General features: G+C 38.5%; 1 protein-coding gene across 1 annotated transcript in view; it reads left to right on the top strand.

Annotated features, from left to right (window-relative positions):
- LOC122566647 (zinc finger SWIM domain-containing protein 8 homolog) overlaps positions 1–23,097 on the top strand; it is a 108,979-nt gene that overhangs the window by 76,079 nt on the left and 9,803 nt on the right. Inside the window, exons 3-11 of the mRNA XM_043724200.1 lie at positions 15,665–15,916; positions 18,513–18,688; positions 19,102–19,412; positions 20,031–20,457; positions 20,929–21,180; positions 21,421–21,717; positions 21,879–22,484; positions 22,593–22,769; positions 22,911–23,097. Coding sequence (XP_043580135.1) covers positions 15,665–15,916; positions 18,513–18,688; positions 19,102–19,412; positions 20,031–20,457; positions 20,929–21,180; positions 21,421–21,717; positions 21,879–22,484; positions 22,593–22,769; positions 22,911–23,097 — 2,685 coding nt within the window. The remainder of the gene's footprint in view (positions 1–15,664; positions 15,917–18,512; positions 18,689–19,101; positions 19,413–20,030; positions 20,458–20,928; positions 21,181–21,420; positions 21,718–21,878; positions 22,485–22,592; positions 22,770–22,910) is intronic.

Raw genomic sequence — 23,097 nt, 5'->3', positions numbered from 1 at the left:
TATTGGGTCGTTGCATTTTTCAAGATTCTTAGATTGAGTGATATTAAATTCAGAGACGATTCATCGCAATTTTCCTTTCTATCGTTGCGTTATGATTTTTAGAATAGACGATACATAGTAGATTAAGTTTTACAAATAGTTAGGTTCAGAGTTGAATTTAATCGCAACTCTCGTACCTTTGGAATTTTTCCATTGGAGTCTTCGCATTTGTTAAGATTCGTAGATCGAATGACGGTAGAGAGTCGATTAATCGCAAGTTTCGTGCGATTGGGATTTTTTTGTTGAAGCGATTTTATTTTTTAAGCTGCTTCGGATACGCGGCAATAGATTGAAGGGTAGATTAATTGAAATTTTTGTTTCTCTGAAATTTAGATAATTGCGTTTTATACTTTTGACGTTGCTAGCTTCAAAGTAGATTAATTCGATGTTTTGTTGCTCAGGATGTTTTTCATTGCAATAATCGTATCTTTCTCTTTTTTTTATCGCTCGCATAGAATTTGAAGAATATGAATTCGTTTTTTAATAAATATCATGTGGGTGGGGTGGATAATACGGAATTCTCAACCGTGGTTTATTAAATTGGAAATCTATACGTTACTAATATATTGGTTTTTATTAACTGCACCGCGTTACAGTAACGAATTAAAATAAAATACAACGAAACCTAGAAATTAAATTTTTCTCCAAAGAATTGTTTTGTTTAAATCAATACAATGTATAATAAAAGAATAAAAATTTTTAGGGGGAAAAATGTGGAACGTTGACGGGAATACAGAATTTCTGTCGGTGTAAAATTCTCAGTGTGTGAATTATCCAGCGACCTGGTCCTTCCGCCGCAACAATTTCCTCAACTTCCGGATACGGACAGCGAGCGTCGTTTTAACGCGAGTACCTTGCTGTTCGCTGGCCCGTTCCCTTTAACATCTCCTAACTCTTCCCTCCACGCTGTTGACTTTTATTTTTTCCACAGTCATATATTTTTTTAGTAAAAGAATTAATACGATTTTATCAATCGCTTGCATTTTTGTATTGTAGATGCTATTGTTAAATTTAAAATAAATTTATTACACACACGTAGAACAAAGATTATTACGCTCTAAAAAAATGTTAAATTATCTCGCGAACTTCTTCGTGCAAAATTTAACAACGTTTAACTATACCATAGCTTTTGCAAACGAACTATGATATATACCGAGAATCTTTTTACTCTAGAACAGATCATTCTAATAAATCTAGAATAATAGAATTGTTAGAAAAATAAAACGATATATCAAATCCTATGGAAATATGTCGTATCATTTAAATTGTCGAATTATTTGAAATAACTACGGTTAGAGTTTCGCCAGTAAAAGCACAACGATATTTTACGTGCTCCAACCTATACAACAGCTGAAACAAAAACGTGCGAGAAATATACCGCCCCGTTTGTATATTGCAGAGTTATAATTCCATTATAACAAATCAAACGCTGTTCATGCGATAGCAGTCGTTGATCGAGAGGAGAGAAGGAAAAACAAGGCCATTTTTCCGACGCCGTTTTCGCGATAACGACAACCAACACGTTCCGAACGTTTCAGCGCGTCTCGTTTTATTTTGCATTTCAAATGACCCGCGCCAACTCTTCTCGTCGAGCACCGTCAAAAATTTCGTGACAGAGCGGAACTTTTCTTCGGACCATTGTTCTCTGGACTGCGCCGTAAATTAAATATGATTCACGACACGGTCGACCCGTTAAAAACTTCCACGTATAGGAAAGATAAAGCGTTCTATGGTTCTCGTGGCTACCAGCCATCTTGAACCTACGAGAGTTACCTACAACTTGGCCGTCGAAACTTTTCGACTCGTTTAACCGTGAACTTTCTATCGATTTATCTTCCGTTCGCAACTTTATCGATCTACTCCATCGCGCTGGCCGTTGTACGAATAATTACTAAAATAAAACGCGTAGAAAATCTGAAAATTTATCGCCAAGATTCCAATATTTCTGTTGAAACTGACAACGTGAGTTGGCGCTCGCTATCCATATGCAGATGCGCTAGTTACAATAAATAATAATTAGAAGATAGTTCTGAATATAATCGATAGATTTAATCGATAAGTTTAACATGTTCTTTTGTTTTTATCCCTAGTCCATGTAAGAAAGTGCAATTTTTCGACTCAGAACGGTGTGATAGATTTATCCAAAGGATAAAATAATAGCTATTGTGATCCTACCTCTGAATACAGAAATAGCAACAATTTCTCGTTTCTTTTATTACGTGCAGTTAGGTAAAAATGTACGTAAAAATCGCTTCTATGGATTATCAGTAGAATTTGAATGTGCAAGATTGCACAGAGTGTACGTAATACGAAAAGGTATATGAAACATACGAAGCGTAATGTATCTGTATATCTGTATAAACTGTGATGTTTGATAGGTAAAACATTTTTCTGCCGTAATCCTATCATTTTAATTGTATTCTCAAAAATATGAATTTCCTTATAAATCCGTAGCTATCGGTTATTATGGACGCGAGGCAATGAAAAGTTATGATTTATGGATCATAGTTTGGTGCATTTTGAGGCAGCTTTAATGGATCCTTTTATCTTACACCTCCGTGGTTCTTCAAATTTCTCCAATCTTCAAAAAATTCTTTCGTATCTATTTTAGTTTTATATCTGTAATATTTTTAAATCCTCGAAAATTGGTAATTTAAGGGGCGAAATGAGGTACGAATTACTGGAATTCTCGAACTTGTACATTTTTCCTAGCAATAATTATCGAACGACGAATAATCAACGCACGGTAGAAGCGCACGATAGAAGTCTAAACCGAGTACAAATCGTGCGAACAGGAAACGAATGAAAAATTGTACGATCTACGGAAGATCGGAAAAATTTGAGAAAAAAATGGAGGACACTTTAGCGACGATATGTAGGACGTAAAATTTGTATCCTGATTTTCTACTTTTATAACAACGTCACAAGGTGGAAGTAGTGCGAAGCGTGGAAATTTCATGACGTCGATTCCGAAAGGGATTCGAATGTAATAAAGGCGCGCCGGGTCGAACGCGAAAGTTTGCAATCGTTTCCCATTTCCACGACATCTCTTCGTCCATGTTCTATATTTTTTTTTCTCTCTCTTTTTTTCATCAAATTTAGCGAATGCAACAAAAGCGTCAGGCGTAACAGGGTTACGAGGATGGCGCGCGCAATCGTTTTCAATTTTCGCAATTCTGCCGCGCGACGAGTGCTACGTGTTTTCCATTCGAACTACAAGCTTTCGATGTATGAAACAACTGTTCAAAAATGTCCGAAACCTGTGAAAAGAAACGTACGGGGAGGAAGAAGGGACAAAAGTTTCGAACAAAAACGAGCTTTTGAATATCGTTCGCTTTTAACAATGTTGCACAGTTTTAAAATGATTGTTGTAATCTGATCGCGAAATAGTCGGACACACTGTAACTTGGTATTTCGCTGTCTGTGTGAAGACCACGTGGAAGAAATACGATTTTATTCCTTCAATTTTCTCTTGTTTGCGACTTTATATAATTGAATAATTAAATATTTTAATGTTTCATTATAAAACATTCGAAGAGGAATAATCGCGTACTTGTGTAATAAAACTAAGAAACGAACAGAAAGTGGAATTGACCAGTTTGGCTTCCGAGAAGCTTCTATATTAACCAATATTTTTTCTTCTCGTGTAACATGATTTTTACGATGAATCGTCTTACGTATCGTGGATTTTTTCAAGGAAGGCGCATACGTAAGTTTCGCGATAAAAAGATTACGAAGATTTGTCGAGTGATTTGGTCTTCTAAGTGAAATTATCTGATTTGGTGATGAAAATTTCATCGTTACTATTTGTAAGATATACGTCTTACAATTCGAAGACATTCGGTTCCTTAATTTTCGTATCGAATGAAGCAAGTTCTCGCAACTGTGCGTCGTTACAGCGGATGTTTTTGGCATTGAAAAACAGAAGGCAAGATTTTTAAACGCGCAGTTTGTAATTTTTATTTCCGGACAGATGAAAGAGGGGGAGGGCAATTACACAGGTGCCTAGAGAGGAGATAATACGCGATACTCGAGTTGAACTCACTGTTTAATTAAGCCACTTAATGCGCCTCCGTAGCTCCCGCTGACAACTTCGAGCAAATATCTCGTTAGATTTAAGTAGCTCTGCTTGTTTTCTAACAAACGTTATAATTCCAGTTCGGTATTGTTCTTCCCTTTGTTTTCCATGCGAACGAGGAGCTTTGGCGAAAGAAGAAAACAGAAAAACGAGAAACAGATGAACGAAAGGAAGCGAAGTAGCAAAAGGAAAGTTAACTTGTCATTCCAATTGTCAATTTCTCGCTTTTGTTAAGTACGAACGATGTTATATTTACATTTACAGCGATTGAAACTGATTTAGCTTTATCGTTTCATCTTTCGTAATTTCGAATTTTCAGTTTGCGATCGTAAAAATTTCTTGTTGAACGACTCGGTAAATAGATTAAGAGTTAGTTCTTTTTTCAAGAATCAGCATACCTGGAAACATTAAAAATGAATAACTGTGACAGTCTGTTTATTTAAAACGTCTTATGCAACGTCTCTTTCATTAGTTAAGATACGTCGAAATACTCGGAGCTTCCGGTGTTTTTAACTTTCAAGCGAAGTTGCATTACGCAAGCTTTTACAAAATGCCGACTACTTATTTTAAGCCGCACGAAGACAAAAGAAATGGTCCAAAAAAAAAAAAAAGAGAAAATAAGATCCCAGCTTTTTTCCAGCTTTGAAATTTTATTTCCATTTTAACCGAGGAGAGTCGCATACGTATTCGTAAAGATTCAGAGATTAAGCATTTAAATTAAAAAATGGCCATTTTACAAAAATTGTCATTTGCAAGTTTCCTCTTAAGAAGCCTAAGATTAAATTTGTATTGTAGGCGAGTATTGTAAAGACGAAAATGCGGCTCGCCTTTCACGATTTTGTGAAAATGCACCTTTTTGAAAATTCGCTTTCACCAACATTTAGCCGACAAACCTGTTAACTGTCGAAATCTGCGTAAGACCGTGATCATACAGAAGCGGTAAACGACAAAACGAACGGTGGTGTATGATTAACGCCAATGCTCCAAATGCCAATCTCGTCGCTTGACTCACGACAGCCGGAAAATAAAAAATCCAATATTCACGATTCAGATGCATACAGAGTGAGCCATACAGTAGATAAAGCGTACGAAATTTTAAAAGGGGTATCGTCAAGACCCACGAGGACGTCGCACATCAACAGGTTGTCCGATATTTTTTACGTCTTATTTCCATGAAAAACGACCTTGTTTCCGACTTCGACGACCTCGAAAATCCCTAAAAAGCGTCGTTCTAGCCGAATATTTTGTAGTCCGAATGCTATGCTACAACGTCAAATTTAATTCCAGAAACTTTAGCAGACGTTTCTCGATCGATCGTTTCGCCAATGAATTCTTGTCACGATGAATCAACGAACACCTTCGTCGACGTTCGATTCGATCCGCCAGTACGATGTAATTCCTTGGTCTTTCCACGAAACACCAGACACAGAGACAGAGACAGACAGAGAAAGAGAAAGATAAATAGATAGAGAGAGAGAGAGAGAGATAGTATTTGCGTGTATGAGAAAGAGAGAGTAGGGTAGGCGATGGCGCGAACAGGGATGATTCCTTCAATCGAGGTCAAGTTGCCTGGCTGCAGAGGGGGAGCAAAGGCCATTTACACATAGACGAAGAGCGGCGCGTGTGAACGTGAACGTTGGCGCTCGCGTGAAAGCACTCGATTGCTTTGACGTCGAACGATCCGACGATTGTCTTCGCTTTCGACGGTGCTTTCGACGATCCTGATCGACGAGACGTTCATCAGGAACATTTAAATGCATGAAATCGCTGATCATATGCAGATTTCAGGGAAATTTCGAGCGTAATTTTGGACAGAAATTTGTTTCTTTTTTTTGAAAAATTTTGTAATTGATCGATTGGTCGAGATCGAATTTTAGAATATCATAGCGATGTTCGCGTGTAGCGATATTACGATGGAAGAATACTATATATACTATATATAGTATCTTCTATGTCATAACGTGAGTATCGCAAATTTGGATGTCACGTTCAATTATACTCGATAAATTTTCAAACCCGATTTTCTCGTAAACTAAGCCTTAAATGAAACAAATTTTATTCCACATTTTGCCCTTATTTTTTCATAAGGAATAATCACCTCGTGTCCGCTTGTATACATCATTCGGCCACACCCTGTATATGAGTACTGGCAAAGTACGTAAATATTTGAAACGGAAAAAGGCATCTGTTACTGGGAAATATTACATATGTTCGGATAACAGAGCGTTCGGATATTAGGGTGGTTGGATAATGGATGTCCGCGGTGTTCGTATAAGGGAGGCTCCACTGTACCTAATTTCACATTTTAATTTCATGTCACGGTCCAATACCTCCCTAAAGAATCGGTTTGTACTTCTAAACTATGTAACGATAATCAAACTTGATTTAACTTACGTACAAATGGAGAAGAATCGACAATTTTTCGAGTTAAGTAACTAACTTAACCCCTTAGCTTACACGAAATCTGCCGATCGCGCGAGCCATAGTAGGCAAGAAGTTCGGTCGCGCGCCGTGCCATTCATCTGTTCAGCCGTGTGCCCGAACTGACGCAAAATGTATATTTCTTATGACATGTATATTTAGGGGCTACAAAAGGAATTGTGAAATAATAAACAACGTTTAATAGTGTTTTAATAGTGTTTTTAGACTCGTGGTTTTCGCTTATGGCACAAATCCCTTACTACGAGTCTCCCTCGTCATTATAGGCTAAGGGGTTAAAAAGATTGTAAAGTGGGTGGAGATTTAATACGTAAAAGACAAAACATCGATAGTATATATGTTTCGTAGAAATTTGTGGGCGTATTTTTATTAAATTCTACGTATTAAATTTATCAGAAACTGTAACACACAGTTAGTAGTTTGATCTCGTACGATTGAATATTAGGTTTGACTCGATGAAAGACCAGTTGGTGGTTGCAAATTCTGCAACAACATGTCGTTCCAGCTTCGTTACCCCGTAAAGTCTGTCACTGACGGGAAGTTGCGGCTTCGATCGTCGGGAAACGAACCGAAATTACAGTTTATCAAAGGAGAAAGCCGCGCAATCTGGTAGCGACGCGAGCCAGCCAAGTTTCGATCGCGGTTGAAAGGCATTTCTCTCGTTTCCTTGTGGTGAAAACTTCTCTGGCAATTTGTACCTTTCGCCACGGTGAAAAATTCCCCTGGCCCACTTCGACAGCCATCGATTCTGAAAGAACTCACCTCCCTTACGAAATCTCGCTTGGAAATAATTCACCCAGCAATATGTGGTTCTCCGTGGAAACGGATAGACGTTCAATTGTCATGTCCATGATCGAAAATTTGAAATTATATCGATGGATTCACTCGGAAATAGATTCGAAACGATGACATCTTGTCTATTATTTTTTCCATTAATTCCAAAATATCGGTTATTTTAGAGAGATTAATAGACGTTAGATTATTATTTTCTGAAGATATTAGCAATTAACATTAGCCTTATCAGGCAAGTGATTAAAATGTAATTTAAAATTGTACATTCATTTGCATTTCTTTTGTTCGTCTAACTTTATGTAAATTCTTATGTTAACAAAAATTGAGAAATTAATTAATCGGATAATATAAGAATTTACATAAAGTTGGACGAACAAAAGAAATAATTTGAACTTAAATTTTGAAATCGGTCGTTCGACCGGGTCTGGCAAGATTGGCGTTAAACAAATGAAATTTAACTTTGGAAACTGATTTGAATCGATGGAGTCGCATAGAAACTCAGAAATTCCTATAGTTTTCAAAAATTGACGAGGATTCTGCACAAATACGTAAAAATGACACATATCGATATAATCACATCAGATTAATTGAATGAACGTTGTAAAAAGACTGACACAACCAAGTCCGTTTCACAGCTGCGAGATGGAAAATAACGATAAAGGCTTAGACGACTAAAGGAAAAATTCCAGCGATAGAAATAAAAATGGAACGTTCGTTTAATCTCTTTTTGAGACTAATAATAGCGCAGACGATGAATACGACTAAAAATCAATGGACGTTAAATGAACGTTTGTTTCGAGGTGATTCAAAGGCAGAACAATTTTCAGCGGAAATCTGGTCTGTTTCAGTGGGACAGCAGTCGGCGCGCGGGGTACCATTTTAATTTGAATCGGGCGTCACGGAAACGCGACCATCGCTGCACGATAGCAAACGCCCTCATGGGGCGTGCTCGTAAAAACTTTTAACGTAATAAAGGAAGTTCCGCGCTGTCTCGTTGCTTCCTTCGGCGCCGGATGAAATTGCACTCGGGGCGAGTGTGTGCCCTCGCCCTCTCGTTCCAACCTCCTCGAATATCTTCCAGCCAGCCAGTTTATCGCCATTTCGCGATCGTCCGTTTCTTGCGGCTCTTTCGAGTTCCGTTGCCACTCTATTCGCTCGAAATCTTCTATCCATTCTAGCATTTTTTCGCTTCTCTTGCTACTTGTTGAAACGTTCCAAGTTCTGTATCTTTTAAGCAGAGGCGGATCGAAACTTGACTTTTAGATTCGCGAAACTTGGACACAAAATTTGACGAGATCTCGAAACTCTGGAAATCCGAAACACTTATGTTTTCTCTCTTTCTTTCTTTTCCAAGGAGTAACTATCTCGTCACGAAGCGGAGTTTTATTAAAGCTTTCTTGCAGGAAATCAAGCTACGTCCGTCAGTGCGAGTGATTCTAACAAATCGGTTAAATTAAATCAATTGAAATGAATTTACGGCCGTGGACTGGAAACTTGTTGAATTTCGAGCGGTTTCAAATGTATACATTCGAATAAAGATATATCGTACAGGTTGTTACGAAACAACGAGCGAATATTTTTCATGGATCGAAGAGGAACGGAGATGTGACGACAAAATAACGAATCTTCGTTTCTTCTGTCCTTTACTCTTCGTAGATGACCAAGTATCCTAAGTCTATTGATAATTTTACAGGACATCTGACGTTTTGCATTTTTAATTTTACTTTCGCTTGGCACTTACAGAAGGAAATTCCATCTTTCTCTCCATACGCGTGTTTGATTTGCAATTGAAGAAAGATTTTAGAGAGTGGATGATCGAACGGAACACGGTGTAAAAATGAATTTCATGATAATTTACGTATCGACGATATACCGGAATGCTTAAAATTATTTATAAGTTTTTCCTACTACCAATCGTAAGAACAGATAGCTGATATTACGAAACGTTCACGATGAAGATCCGATATTATCCCTGTTTTCTCAAACTCACGCTACGCCTAGTTTTCTGTATTCTTGTGAAATAACGTTGGGACGGATGGTTGGCGTGACGGCCATTCGCAAGCAGGATTTACCGAGACCCGACGACCAAGATTTTCAAGGATCATCCTGCCTTCGAGTTGCGAAAGATTCGGGGACCTAATACGAAATTTACAAGCGGTACGTGCATCGGTTCTGGCGATCTCGTCGCTTCGACAAAAGTTCGCTGCATGGTAACTCGTAGTTTGCCATCTTTCATCGTTTCGTAAGAAGGGGCAATGGATACACGGTCTTTCGGAGCGAATTCGCTCGCTCTGGCTATCTTCTTTGTTTCTTGAAGAAGAAACTTCCGTTTGTGGAGAAAGAATTCAACGTGCAAGTCGTTTGGTTGGAAGGTCTCCTTAGAGGAAATAATTTGAAAAGCAGGCAAAGAACGCGAACCGGCGACAAAGTTATCCGAAGAATCTCGAGGAGAAAATTCGGTGCTCGCGATGTTCTATCGGAATTTTTCGGATCGAGAATATTCCTCGATATTGGACACGATGGCGAACCGGTTCTCTTTCGCTTTCTTTTAATTAAATTCTGTTAAGCGTAGAATACCATCCATATTCCGTTCGACCACCCACTTTTCTTCTTGAAATCTTAATGTCACCCTCTAACGCCTTTCTACTTGCGGGTCGAACGTACTTATCGAGAGAGAAAGACGGAATTTTCTTCCGTAAATGCCAAGGAAAAGTAAAAATTCTGTTTACAAACCCATCGTCTTATTGTTTGTCAATTTTAATGCACCAGTCTGTCCTTAAAAAGGACCAATGGCCTTTAGACCATCGTTTTACTCGTCTCGCTCTAATCCTGTCGAGCCTTTTTGTCGAGTATATACTCTTGCTAATTCCTGTGATAACAAAATTGACTTTTCCCGGGAAATATAAATACGTTAAAAACTTCGCTGTACGATGTACCGCTCGATGACGATGCCTAGTTACTCCGCGCTAAACCTATCTGTTTTATCGCCTTTTTTTCCTCCATTCTTCGTTCTTTACTGTTTCTCTGTATCGTCACTTGCTCATTTGATACCATTTTTCTCTTCTTTTTACGACTTCGTACGCGACTGTCCTTACCAAAAAACATTCGATTCGTTTAATAAATTATAAATTAGATTAAATTGAACTGAAATAGATTTTCACAGTTTACTAATAATAAAATTCACCTTTAAAGACCAAAACTGTTCATCGACATTTTCTAAAATATAGTTTGGAGATGATAAAGGTGAGACAGCCGCACGAGTGAAAACTAGCCGTTCGGGGGGTTAAAAAGGAAATTTGAGGTGTTTTAAGAAGTTAGTCGCGACAGACGACGTCGACCAACTTTCGTGAGAATCGCGAGACGGTTTTTGCGCGGGCTGCACGCAACAGAGTCTGGCCAGGGGAACGTAACCAACCCCTTATTGATTTTTCCTGTCGACAGAGGTGTAAGTTTAAGCTTCGAAGAAAGCCATGTGCAGCCGATGGCGCGTTACCTCGGCAAAATAAAAGCGACAAATCGATGCAAGAGCAATTTATCGTGTGACGACGGCGCGCGCGTTTAAATGTCGCGTTTACACGATGGGATACGCCGCGCTGTCCGAGCGAGTAAACGAGTTCCCGATTGATCGTTTTCTACAGAGTAAAAGAGATCTTTCATCGCCCAATTCCGTTAACTTCCTGGAACAATGAATATTCTGGGCTATTTTTCCTTTTATCGAAAAATAAATCGCTCTGGGTTATTTTACCGTAATCTCTTTATCTCTCTGGCAGATGTGGACGGGAATAATCTGCGGGAGATGATCGGAGAAAAAATTATGAATATCAAATACGAGGTCGAACGTTCCTCGGTCAGAGAAACATCGTCGTAATAATACATCTTTTATCTGTAAATGTGATAGCAGGTTTTGTTTTTAAAAAAGTATTAAATTCGCTGCGAAAGCTGAAAGATTGGAGGAAAATATTTGGATATTTTCAAAGATCAAGTGCGAAGAGGAAATGAAAAGAAAAAATTCCTGAAAGATAAGTTAAACCAGTTGATGAAATTACGCTACCAATCTCCGAGGAAATATTAATTTTATTTTTTTCTGTTTCATTTCGAAACGCAAGCGTAATTTTTTCCCGTTCTTTCGGAGGCAAAGGAGAAAATTCTCTGGCTCGCACAGGCCGAGTCGAGTTGTGTGGATATTCCAACACTTTGCAGAAATTTCCATTACTCTTCCCCTTTGTTTTTCCTGCAAATGTTTGGCCGATCGATCGCGAAAACGTTGCCGCAACGCGTGCCGTCAGACAACCCCGTCATCCTGAATGTTCAACCTGGACATAATCGTTAGGGCTTGCAGCGTTGTATCTTGTTCTACAATTTCCATCTTAAAATTACAAATCTCTAAGAAGAATTAATAAACTTCGATAATGAAAAATACAACGAACAATTGTACCAACATTCTTCAGAAGAATCGAAGTTGATGGTTAATCAATTATGCATTCTTCTATATAGTTTCTACAAATCGTTCAACCAAATTTTCTACTCCTGTTTTATAAAACCTTTATTATAAAGATAGTTTTACGTTCGAAAATAAAAAAAAAGCCACGTTTCTATGAAATGAATTCTTCCCGAGCAGCGTAATAACAATAATTTCACTGAAATAAAGGAATTCTCTACCTCAACGTTTCCTCAGCCTAATCCGATATTCGAATTCCGTAAGCCTCTAACCTTCCAACGGAAAGAAAAGACATCGCGAATCTGCCTAAAAGATCTCGTTTCTTTATTTTATATAAAGTCGCTCGTGTCTATTTTCAACCTAGGATAATACTCCGATCTTAACTTTAACTAACTTAATCCTAAACTTTAATGTGCCGATAAAAAGAAGAAAAAAAAAAGATACAAAAAAAGGCGAAGAGGATAAGAGAGGTTTAAAAAAGTTTCTAAAGAAAGTATCTGAGAAAGTTTCCAAATAACGTACGAGAATTTTAAAGGCAACTGGTTACGAGGTTAAAGAGACAACACGGAGGAACGTGAAAGATGAATGGAGAGTAACATCCGGTCGATGAGACGAATCCTAGCGGCGTCTAAACGAAGAACGAAGACGGTCTTTGGTTTCTGGTCTGCGGATGCTCGCTAATCAAATAGAAATTGAATTTCCATTAATAATAGGCCGCAACGTGGTAACGTGATTTCCGGGCATATTGAGCGAGCTTGGCAGGCGCGCGAGAATGATAAAGCTTTTGTCTTAAATGGAGGATAGAGTCGGTGGCGCGACTGTGTTCCCGCGTGGATCCGGCAAATGGGATTAAAACGATAGAACGCGTCGCTCGACCGCCCTTAAGGATACAGTTAATCCTGCTTACCTCGTAGAAATTTTCTGTTTACACGTGTACTCTCACCGACCAGCTGAAATTCTCTTTCCTCCGAATAAGACCAATTATTTTAAAGAGAATTAAATGTCGCAGCTGTACAGCTTATGGATTATTCATAGGATGTCAAGGATTTGATCTGTACAGGAATCTATATAAGTATCAGATGTTATTTAAGTAGAGCTGTCTCACAAATCTATAATTTTGAATAGTTGTATTAATATTACTAATAATACTATGCTAGTAGTATTAGTATTATTAATAGATTTGAATAATGGTATCGTCGAATGTTAATAAATTTGAAGGATTTATATAGTGTCGGATATTATTTAAATAAAATTGTTACGAATTTAAGTAGTAGTATTGATATCGTCAACAGATTTCAGGGCTATTGGTATTGTTAATAGATTCGAATAATATCATTGCTTGATTACTGCACTTGTCTAAGCATCGCTTAATTAACTGCGATTGGCGAGCATTTTAGCGATTACAATTTTGTAAAGTTTGATATCGAGATTATACGAACGAATGATACGTGAAAATGATCGTAAATTGAATGAGCGAAATTAAAGACATATAATTTCCTAGATGACAAGGATACCTAGGATATTAGGATACAAGGATATCGACAATATATTCAATATACAAAAGATATAAAATGTGTAAAGTACTCGTGATGATATTATCCCATCGAAAGTTGAACGACTTGTCTTGGCAAAGTTAAACTGCGAGCCACTTTCAGCCGAAGTAATTGATCCAACTTTTACGTAATAGGACATTCGTAGATGGATATTCATCTTGAAAGTCAAAGAATATATTTTCACAAACTTCTCGCAGGAGTATAGCACGAATAATCGCAATGTAAATTTTTACAAATAGCGCGATGTTATCCTTTCGCGTGTCTCGCTTTATGAAGTAGATCAGCACGACTTCTGAACGGCTGGTATATTTTCTATTTCGTCATTTTTACTATTTTTACCACTTTCGCTAAATTATTCGTGAAACAACGCGCTGCATAAAACTTAACTTGCATCTCATTTGAACGACGCGCAAAGTTTCCATCGAAACGCAGCACCAACCAATTAGACAGGGCGCTTCGGGCTATGATTTCAACCGGAAGCCAGCGAGTGTAGAGGGTTAATTTAAATTAACTTCATTTATGGGGCGCGTTGTTGCTGGCCTCGTATCGACAGAATCGAATCTGTCGAGCGGAGGATTTCGTTGAATATATAACCAGATAGAAGTAAGTCATTAAAATGCACGTTGAATGCGCTTCGAGCTGACCTAACGGTCGACCAGCGCAATTATATAACACCGTTTGAAATTGTTAATGAGTCTGCTTTCATTATCACGCTCATTAAGGCTACAGCTGTGGTTATAGTCGCGGGGAGAACGAACAGACGGGGAAAAGAGAAACGCTTAGGCGCACAGACTGTCGCTCAACCAGTCACAAACCGATTCTAATTGAATACAATTTAACCGTGAAATTAACGCAAGACCGTCGTGTTGACTGGATTGTTGCACCAGATCTATCGGCATTCGCTTCGTCTTTCGTTATATGATCGATCGCTGCTGGAAAATGGCGTTTAGGATTGCACAGACGAATTGTGCAATTATTTTTATTCGAGGATGATACTGAAATAGGCGACAAGAATTTTTGACCTTCGGATGCTAAATACCTGGTTCGAATTCTAATCTCTTATTTGTTTGAATATTTACACACAGAATCTAGTTCTTCTTTCTAAAAATTCCGAACCTTATTTCTCATTTTGAATATTATCAAGTTCTAGTCGATATTTCATCATCAGTGACAGAGTGGAAAATTCGCTGTGAATTTCCTATGGATCACTTACGAGGAAGGTTAGGTAAATTAAAAAGCTTATGGAACTTTCCGTACAAGTACGTCATCCGTAATGCAATTTTATTTTTCATTGATGGATTTTTCGAAAAATTGTTTACGCAGTTTAGTAGCACACGCAATGAAGCGTTGCAACTTTTGCTTAAACTTTTCAGATGTCTTTCACCAAATATTTCGCAAACGAGAAAATTCTGAATTGTTATCAGGATGTGTGATTACACCCTTTAAAATCGAATTACGACACCAACGAAAAATAGTATTGTATTACAGATGACGTACTTTGCTTGTACGCAAAGTTTTATCATTTTTTGAACTTCCCAGTTTGCCTAACTTTTCTTGTTAATACCATCAATTATTGCAACAAGATTGTGCAAAGAAACCCGGACGACTGATGTGGGTATCAATAAAATTATTGACGCTGTTTATTATGGGAATTGCTCATCTCATTGATTAATTCGTACCGCGCTACTCACTCGCGCTTCTTTACAAACCTTTTGCCATTTATTAATTCGTATTGCTGTTTTTGTAGCGATTCTTGTTGTTCTCCAGTACCACTACACGTTTCTAATCTATGATCGCGGGTTCGCGATAAAAACCTCGTCTTCTTGTCGGGGTTTTCCTTTTTCCTTTCTTTCCGTCTCCTTCCTTCGTTAACTGGCACCGTGTTCTCGAAGGAAAAACGCGGCAAAGCCACGATTCCGACCGGCAAACACTGTTATAACGCGAAACAGATGGCCGGAAGAGAGAAAGAGGCCGATTATTTTTGCATCGACGGTCTTGCAGTCTCTGTTCGTTTCTTTTCTTCCTATCTTGGATATAGAATTACGTGCTGCAATTCATCGATGAATCCGTTTTCCAATTATTTCCCACGCGTTTAATATTTGGAAAGATGATTTTGATCGATACGGTTAATAAAGGTCAATAAAGGGATTTTTTTAAGGCGGAAAAGTATTATTAGATGAACTGTGTAATTGATAACTGATAAACGAAGCGTAATGTCTATCGCCGTTACTTATATCCTGCTGAAAATAAAATAAGGAAAGCAAAGAGGAAAATTCGTGGCAGGTTAAAGAATTTGTCTAATTTCTTGAAAATTTTCTTTTGCAGATGGACCAACAGTGCCGACGCTGTGCGAACTTGCCGCGCGATGTGTCGCCTCTCACATCCCGTTCGAACTGGTGGAGCACGTTTATCCACCGGTTCCAGAGCAATTGCAGCTCAGGATAGCGTTCTGGAGTTTCCCGGACAACGAGGAGGACATAAGGCTCTACTCTTGTTTGGCGAACGGAAGCGCAGACGAATTCCAACGTGGGGAACATTTCTTTCGGTCGAGGAGCGTCAAAGATCCTCTACAAATCGGTGAGCGATCCATAAACTTCGAGTCAATTATCCATTTTCTATCTGTTTTCGTCTTAATAAAAATTTCTCCAGATTCTTATTGATACTGGTATTCATCGCAGGTATAATAAGAATTTATAGCGTAACGATATTGAATACTAATTTGTATCTTACATTTTACACGGTAAATGTAATTTATGATCTTTATCGAGTAGTTAAAACTATCAAAGTGAGAGTAGAACGTTTCTTTTATAGAGTAGTGACCGCGGTTCTGTCGTATCGCTTATATAACCACACTACTGAATGTCTGTTCACTTCCGTCTCATACTACTGCCGCGCAGTCGCGCCAGAGAAATCGACCGTAATTCCATCTCAATTTTCATTGTTTTTAACGCAACTTTTCTACCAAATATCATTGACAAATTAATTTCTTTGATTAATTGTTCTACTTATTTCTTGAGTAAATAAATAAAACGCAAAATAAAAATACAGCGATGCTCTGTATAATATGGAAGACATGTTTCGCTTATGAAAGTGAATTATATCAGTTTAAACCATAGGTGGTCCTATGCATACGCAAATAGGAGGTAAATATTGCATCTGCAGGATAAAGAGAGAAAAAAAGAAAAGGAAAAATTATTAGACTTCCCAAAATATTTTTATCTAACAAGTTATACATTTACATATATGTAAATGTTTGCTGAATTTTACGTATAATGTCGCAATTTTGCGTCACGTTATACCAATATCTTTTATTACACTGGGCTCTTCAAAATAAATAAACTTTTACGTAAACAAAGTCTCGATCAACACCAGTGACTATCATCAAAGAAATTTTCTAAAAGCAATAAGGTCGAACAAATGATGATACAAATGGGGAATTGTTCCGACGTTTAATTGATCTTATTAAATTCCTTAACCAGCGGAAGTGCTTCTCGTTATCGACTTTCAGCGTATATTACATTCATTTCAGCGCCCGCTTACAGAGGGGAGATTCCGCGACACTATTTTGGACAGGGAAACGTCAGGGTCAGATTTCCAATTACGTCTATCCCGTCGTGTTTCCCGTTCAAAAGGGAAGCCTCCAGGCAAATCTATGCCCGCTGGCTGCAGAACTTCACATAATACCTCTTTTATTCATCGAATAAAGAAACTGGTCAACTTTCGAACGCCTGAATCGCGATACTGTGAAACCATTTCGAGTTATCGGTGTAATAACCAGCGACGTCTAAATGACAAGCTGAACGATCGTCGAGCGATATCCATTAATCCTCGATTCTTCTTACATTCCATATTTCTTCGTTTAGGTTTAATCACATGAAATGCAGTATCACATTAAATTTCCTACTTTTATATTTCTATTTTTCTAATCAAACAGTCCTGTCCGCTTTCAGAAGCTTTCCATTCCTGTGAAATTGTTTCATTCAATTATCGTCATCTTAGAATCGTTCGCAAATCTTGTACATCTTGAAGTCTAAGAATTCCATTGAAACAATGAGACAATTCAGAAGGTTGTTTTATAGTAATCGCACGAAACGCGACGAAAGCGAGCTTCGTCCGTACCTTTCGCTAAATTTCATTGAAACAATAATTCAGAATGCATAATACATACGTAAGTATGAAGATTTTCAAATTTTACCGTTTTCAAAATCGACAGACTTCGCTAGAGAAATAATTCGCAACACGATTCATGCAAATTATGTACTCGAAAAATATATAGAAAAGTAAGTCTTAAAAGTAAGTTTTAATTTCGTACTTCAACCATTCAAATTTAATACTAATCGTCTAATTCTAATGGAATAGCCCAGGTTTCTAGTGATTTGACTATGACTCTAGAATTCGCCAAGAAATAGTGCATTCTGAACGATTCTCCAGCTAGTTCCGCTCAAGCGCACGTTTCATCCCTTCGTCCTATTCACAAAATAATCTCACAGACAAGGAAGCTTCTATTCGACTAGCGAATCGACGTTCACGAGGAAGGTGCTTGGAGGATCCACGACGAAGCGTTGGAATTTAATCCTTAATTTCATTGTTTGACCAAGCTGTTCTTGGCTGGTTAATTTCCTCGAGCTAATTTGCGCTACGCTCTGGATATAAACCGACGTCTTCCTCTTTGTGTTCCGTTGTGTTGGCTATCCACGACCCCGGGCGTTAGTTTCTTAATGCGCCCGAAACGACGTCTTTATCTCTTCGGTCCGTTTAGGAACCTCGTATCCAACTTCTTGTCGCTGTGTCATCTTCTTCTTCGTAATTCTAAGTCGAGTCTCCTTCGTGGCTATTGAAAGTTATAAGATTTCTCCAGGGAATTCCTTCGAACAACTGTTAAAGGAATTTGAGAAATAATCGCTCTGTATGTTCTTTAACTTTTTCGGACATGAAATTATCAGCCTGAGAAAAATTGTTTCTTTTTCTTTTTTAATTAATTGTTAATAATAGGAACGTATCGTTTCTTATGTTTTTGCAAAGGAGACATAACGCGCTATGATTTTTAAAGTACAACGTTATGCTTATGCGCTATGGTCGTAGGAGAATAATTATTTATTTGAACAAAATATGGTAATTTTTGGTGAAAGGATTTTAGGAATATTTTTATTTCATTTTTTTGTTTATGTTGCAGGGTTTCACCTGAGCGCCACGGTGAATTCACAGGGGTTATTGAACGGGGTAAGATCGCAGTTCAATGTGGCTGTGACGTTCGATCGACGGAAGATCACGTCGTGCAATTGCACCTGCTCGTCGAAGGCCTATTGGTGCGCTCATGTGGTCGCCGTGTGTCTTCACAGGATACACATGGTAAATAAAATTATCCTGAAAATGTTTTATCGTCAGAAAGTTCCTTAATTCAGTAAAATGTAACATTCAGTTACAAAACCAGTAACTTAAATAATAATTTTCTTCATCAAGACGGGAAGTTTCAGAGAAATTTTATTTAATTAAAGCACACGCTATATCAGTCGATTTCATTATAAACGAGAATGAAAGAAATAACTCTAGACAGGAGTACTCTTTCGTTTCTTCCGATAATTTCAAATTATCGCCTTTTCATTCCAGAAAGGACGATCAAACTAATTTGTTGAAAAAGAAGAACAATGGGAAATAGACATATTTATATTTTGGATAATTAAAAATTTTTTAAAAATTTGATTAGTCATGTAAAGGGTTAATTGACGCGATCGCAAAACCTAAAATTCATTGTTTGTATTCAGCCGACACAGGTGTGCTTGAGAGCTCCAGTTAGCGAATCCTTGTCACGTTTGCACCGGGAACAACTGCAAAAGTTCGCGCAATATCTCATCAGCGAGCTACCACAGCAGATTTTGCCCACTGCCCAACGATTGTTAGACGAGCTGCTGTCGGTTCAACCGAGTACCATCAACAGTTATTGCGGTGCTCCGGATCCCACGGCAGGCGCCTCAGCCCACGATCAAACGTCTTGGTATCTCGATGAGAAGACACTGCACGACAACATCAAGAAGATCCTCATCAAGTTCTGCGTGCCCGCTCCGATTGTCTTCAGGTCATTATTGTCGCATTATCATTCTTCGTTATTTCATCGTTCATCTTTATTATTGTTTCTTACTGTTTCTTATTGCGTGCTGCCGTTATTAATCATCGTTGATCATTCGTTCTTATTGTTAATCTCGTGTCCGAGTTCTACAATTTTTGTTACACTGTTATTTATTTTTATACAGAACAGCTGAAACTTGCAATTTTTCATAGAATCAAAGCTGCGATTGAAGACATTTCTTGTATCATGAGTTCTGAACGTATCTATGCAGCGGGCGCGATGAAATTCTCGCTTAATAATTACAACGTTGAAAATTGATTTACTGAAATGTAGTGTTCCAAATACATCAAATTTTGTTGTGGGAAACGAATTAGTGGTTATCCCGAATTAAACACTCAGCAATTTTCTAATTAAATCAGCTAAATTACCAAACTATGAAATTCTCAAATTCTCAAATTTTCAAATTAATAATATACCAAATAATAATAATTTATATAATAATAATAATTTACCAAAACGGAGAAGCATATATGCAAGTAATTTCGAAAGAATATTTTTTTATCTCTATATCTTCCAAAATATTTACATTTAACTTCAATGTTTTTTACATTACATTCTTAATTACAGCGATGTTAATTATCTGAGCACCACTGCGCCTCCTGCAGCTGCCGAGTGGTCCTCGTTGCTGCGACCGCTGCGTGGTCGCGAACCGGAAGGCATGTGGAACTTGCTGTCGATCGTGCGCGAGATGTTCAAGAGGACCGATCGCAACGCTATACCATTGTTGGAGATCATCACCGAGGAGTGTATGGCATGCGAGCAGATCCTCGTATGGTGGTTCAACACAAAGGTAGCTTTGTTGAACGGAACCGGATATGGCGGTAAGCACAACATGAACAGCAATGTGCACGCCTCGCAGCACGCTTGTTCGTCCCTCTGCGATGAGATTGTCGTTCTATGGCGACTGGCTGCCTTGAATCCTGGATTATCGCCCGCCGAACGAGATATGCTGCACGGACAGTTTACTGCTTGGCACATGAAGATCATCGACAAGGTATATATAGCATCACGGTCTTCATTAGTTGGAAGTTACTGCGTGTCTGACTAAGGACGGTTCGTTTCACTTACTTTTACTCGATTTAATTTGTACGCGTCTTTTTCCATTTTTAATTCAGCTTGATGTAAATTAAACGATTCAAATAATTGATAAGAGAAAGCGCGACGATTGAACTGAATTACGAAGCTTAAAATCATCTCTCTGTACTTTATTTTTATGTATATGAATATTTTTTGTAAGTATATAACATTTGTTAATATGTATTAAATTACTCAAATAACCGAAGGGTGAGAAAGTTCGTTTCACTCTGTACATGTGTATATGAATATTATAGTGTACAAGTTCTAGTCGTTTGCATATTTAAGATATTGTTATATAGAAGGTTAGATATCTATTATTAATTTCGGTATAAAATCTGTGTCTTTGAATTGAAACGGTTAATGATGGGCTTCTTTATTTCTTGTTAAGGTGACAAAAAGCCGGGGCAGTTCGGTGACGCACAATTCACATAACAGAAATAATGGCGGTGGTCACAAGGATTCATTGAAGAACGACCTGGCTGTGTTCACCGGATTTAAATCGGCGCTCGAGGCGTGCTATCTGGATTGGGAGGAGTACACCTTGCCTGGTATCACGTACACCGCCGGAAGCAATCCCATGTATCATTGTCCATTCACCTGCTTTCGGCATGCTGGCGATACTAGGACCGAGGTGAACCAGGTCAGTTCATTAATCCAACCCATTTTTCAAATGAAGCTCCTGCTACATAGAATAAAAAGAAATTCTATAAAAAAAGTGTCTGTTTTAACATTTTGATATACGTACGTACTTCTTCGAACATACAAAATTGGAGATTTTTAAAAATTAAACAATCCTTTTCTCCCTTTTCTTAATACAAATACATATTGTTTTTATATTAAGCTCTTAACATAAAATACATTTTTAACGTTAAAAACGTAGGTGAATTCGAGTGCAGCCGTGTTAAACTGTCAACCGCCCGTTTCCCATCACCACGGTCGACGACCATTGAGTTTAGGACTGGTAGAATTTAGTTATATGGATAGAAGACGGCTGAACCCGCGAGAGTGTTCAGGATTATGTTCACGAAGCGGTGGCGGTGATGGAAACCGAAGCAGCGTCAGCTCAGAAGGTTTCTGCGAGAATGAGACCGACATGCCCGACATTGCCGAGCCTCAAGTAGTTCTCGTTAGAAGATCTTGCGCTCAACTAAATAATTGCGGGGATACAGACTCGCAGGTTTGTATCGAGAAATAATTCACTCTCGAATGTCGAGATTAACTTGGTGTAGACTTGCAAAGATCTGTAAAAAAGATTATAGAACGTTAGAAAAAAATGTTAAATTAATTGTAGATGTAGTTAATTATTACTGTAATCGCTATAGAAATGAAAAATTGTAGGAGGGTGGTGGCAGCGAGTCGTCCTCGAACAGTAACGTCAGTCTGAAGAACGCTCAAAACTCGGACAAGCACCGCTCAAATGCTTCGTCCGAGACCCATAGTGATAGTAGTGATAGTAGTAATAACAAAGCTGCCTGCGATGCGAAGTGTAGCAGGACGAATCTCGATTATCGGGAGAAATCGCGAACGGTGTTGCCTAAAGGAAATAGTTCGAAGAGCGAGCAGGAGTCTGACCTAGAAAAAGATCCTTCCAGAAGACCATCTAAGGACGAGAGCTCTTCGTCGAGTAGCGACAGCCCGTCTGGTGACGAGTATCATGTTTATTATTATGATCCTAAAGCTGTGGTGAATGGCGCTTCGGGCAAAGACTCCAAGAATGAATCACAATCAGCGTCCACTGCAAACGCGAGTACAGTGTTGGGCAATCTAATGAAAACAGAAGATCCATGGGACATCCTATTCGCTAGGGCTGAGGGACTCTACGCTCACGGCCACACGAGGGAAGCTTGTATTTTGGGTGTTCAACTCGGCGAGGAACTGTTGGCTAATCCACCAAATCTCATGATCGATGAACCTCCGGCGCCGGTGAAGGGGAAAAAGAAGAAGGTAGAGATTCATTGGAAAGACTTGGTTTCGTTTGTTCAATTCAGTAAGGCCCTGTTCCAATTGATCAGAGCTAGTAAGTGCGTAACGAATACAACGACAATGTTTTAGCAACAAGTAAACCCGGCGTCCCATCAGCTCACGTGCCTTGCGTCCGCCACCTTGGCCAAATGTTGCTTCCTGTGCACAGTCCTTGCGGAGAACCCGGAATACTACAACCTAGCGTTCAGGGTTGGCTTATTTGGTCTCGAGATGGCTAGACCACCTGCCAACACGAAACCGTTGGAGGTAAATTAATGCATTAATAAGATAGTTGACTAGTAAGTGAACTGTGGGTCTTTATGCATCTATGAGCGATATGAAGAGGCAGAAATGCAGATAATATAACATGCACAAAAATAAAGATTTACGATGTGATTGATGTTGTAGGTTAAATTGGCTCATCAGGAAAGCGAGTTAGTTGGATTATTAAAGAAAATCCCGCTTGGTCCAGCTGAATTGACAATGGTTCGGCAAAGAGCGGAACAACTGAAAGACGGAGTACTAAGGTCCAGAGGTCACGCGTTGCTTCCAATCATGTTGGCTAGCTTCATATTCGATGCCCTTAACACGTCAA

This window comes from Bombus pyrosoma, linkage group LG4, assembly GCF_014825855.1.
Source record: "Bombus pyrosoma isolate SC7728 linkage group LG4, ASM1482585v1, whole genome shotgun sequence".
Lineage (NCBI taxonomy): Eukaryota > Metazoa > Arthropoda > Insecta > Hymenoptera > Apidae > Bombus > Bombus pyrosoma.
The sequence above is the reverse complement of the archived record's forward strand: the minus strand, read 5'-3'. Positions and strand labels throughout refer to the sequence as shown.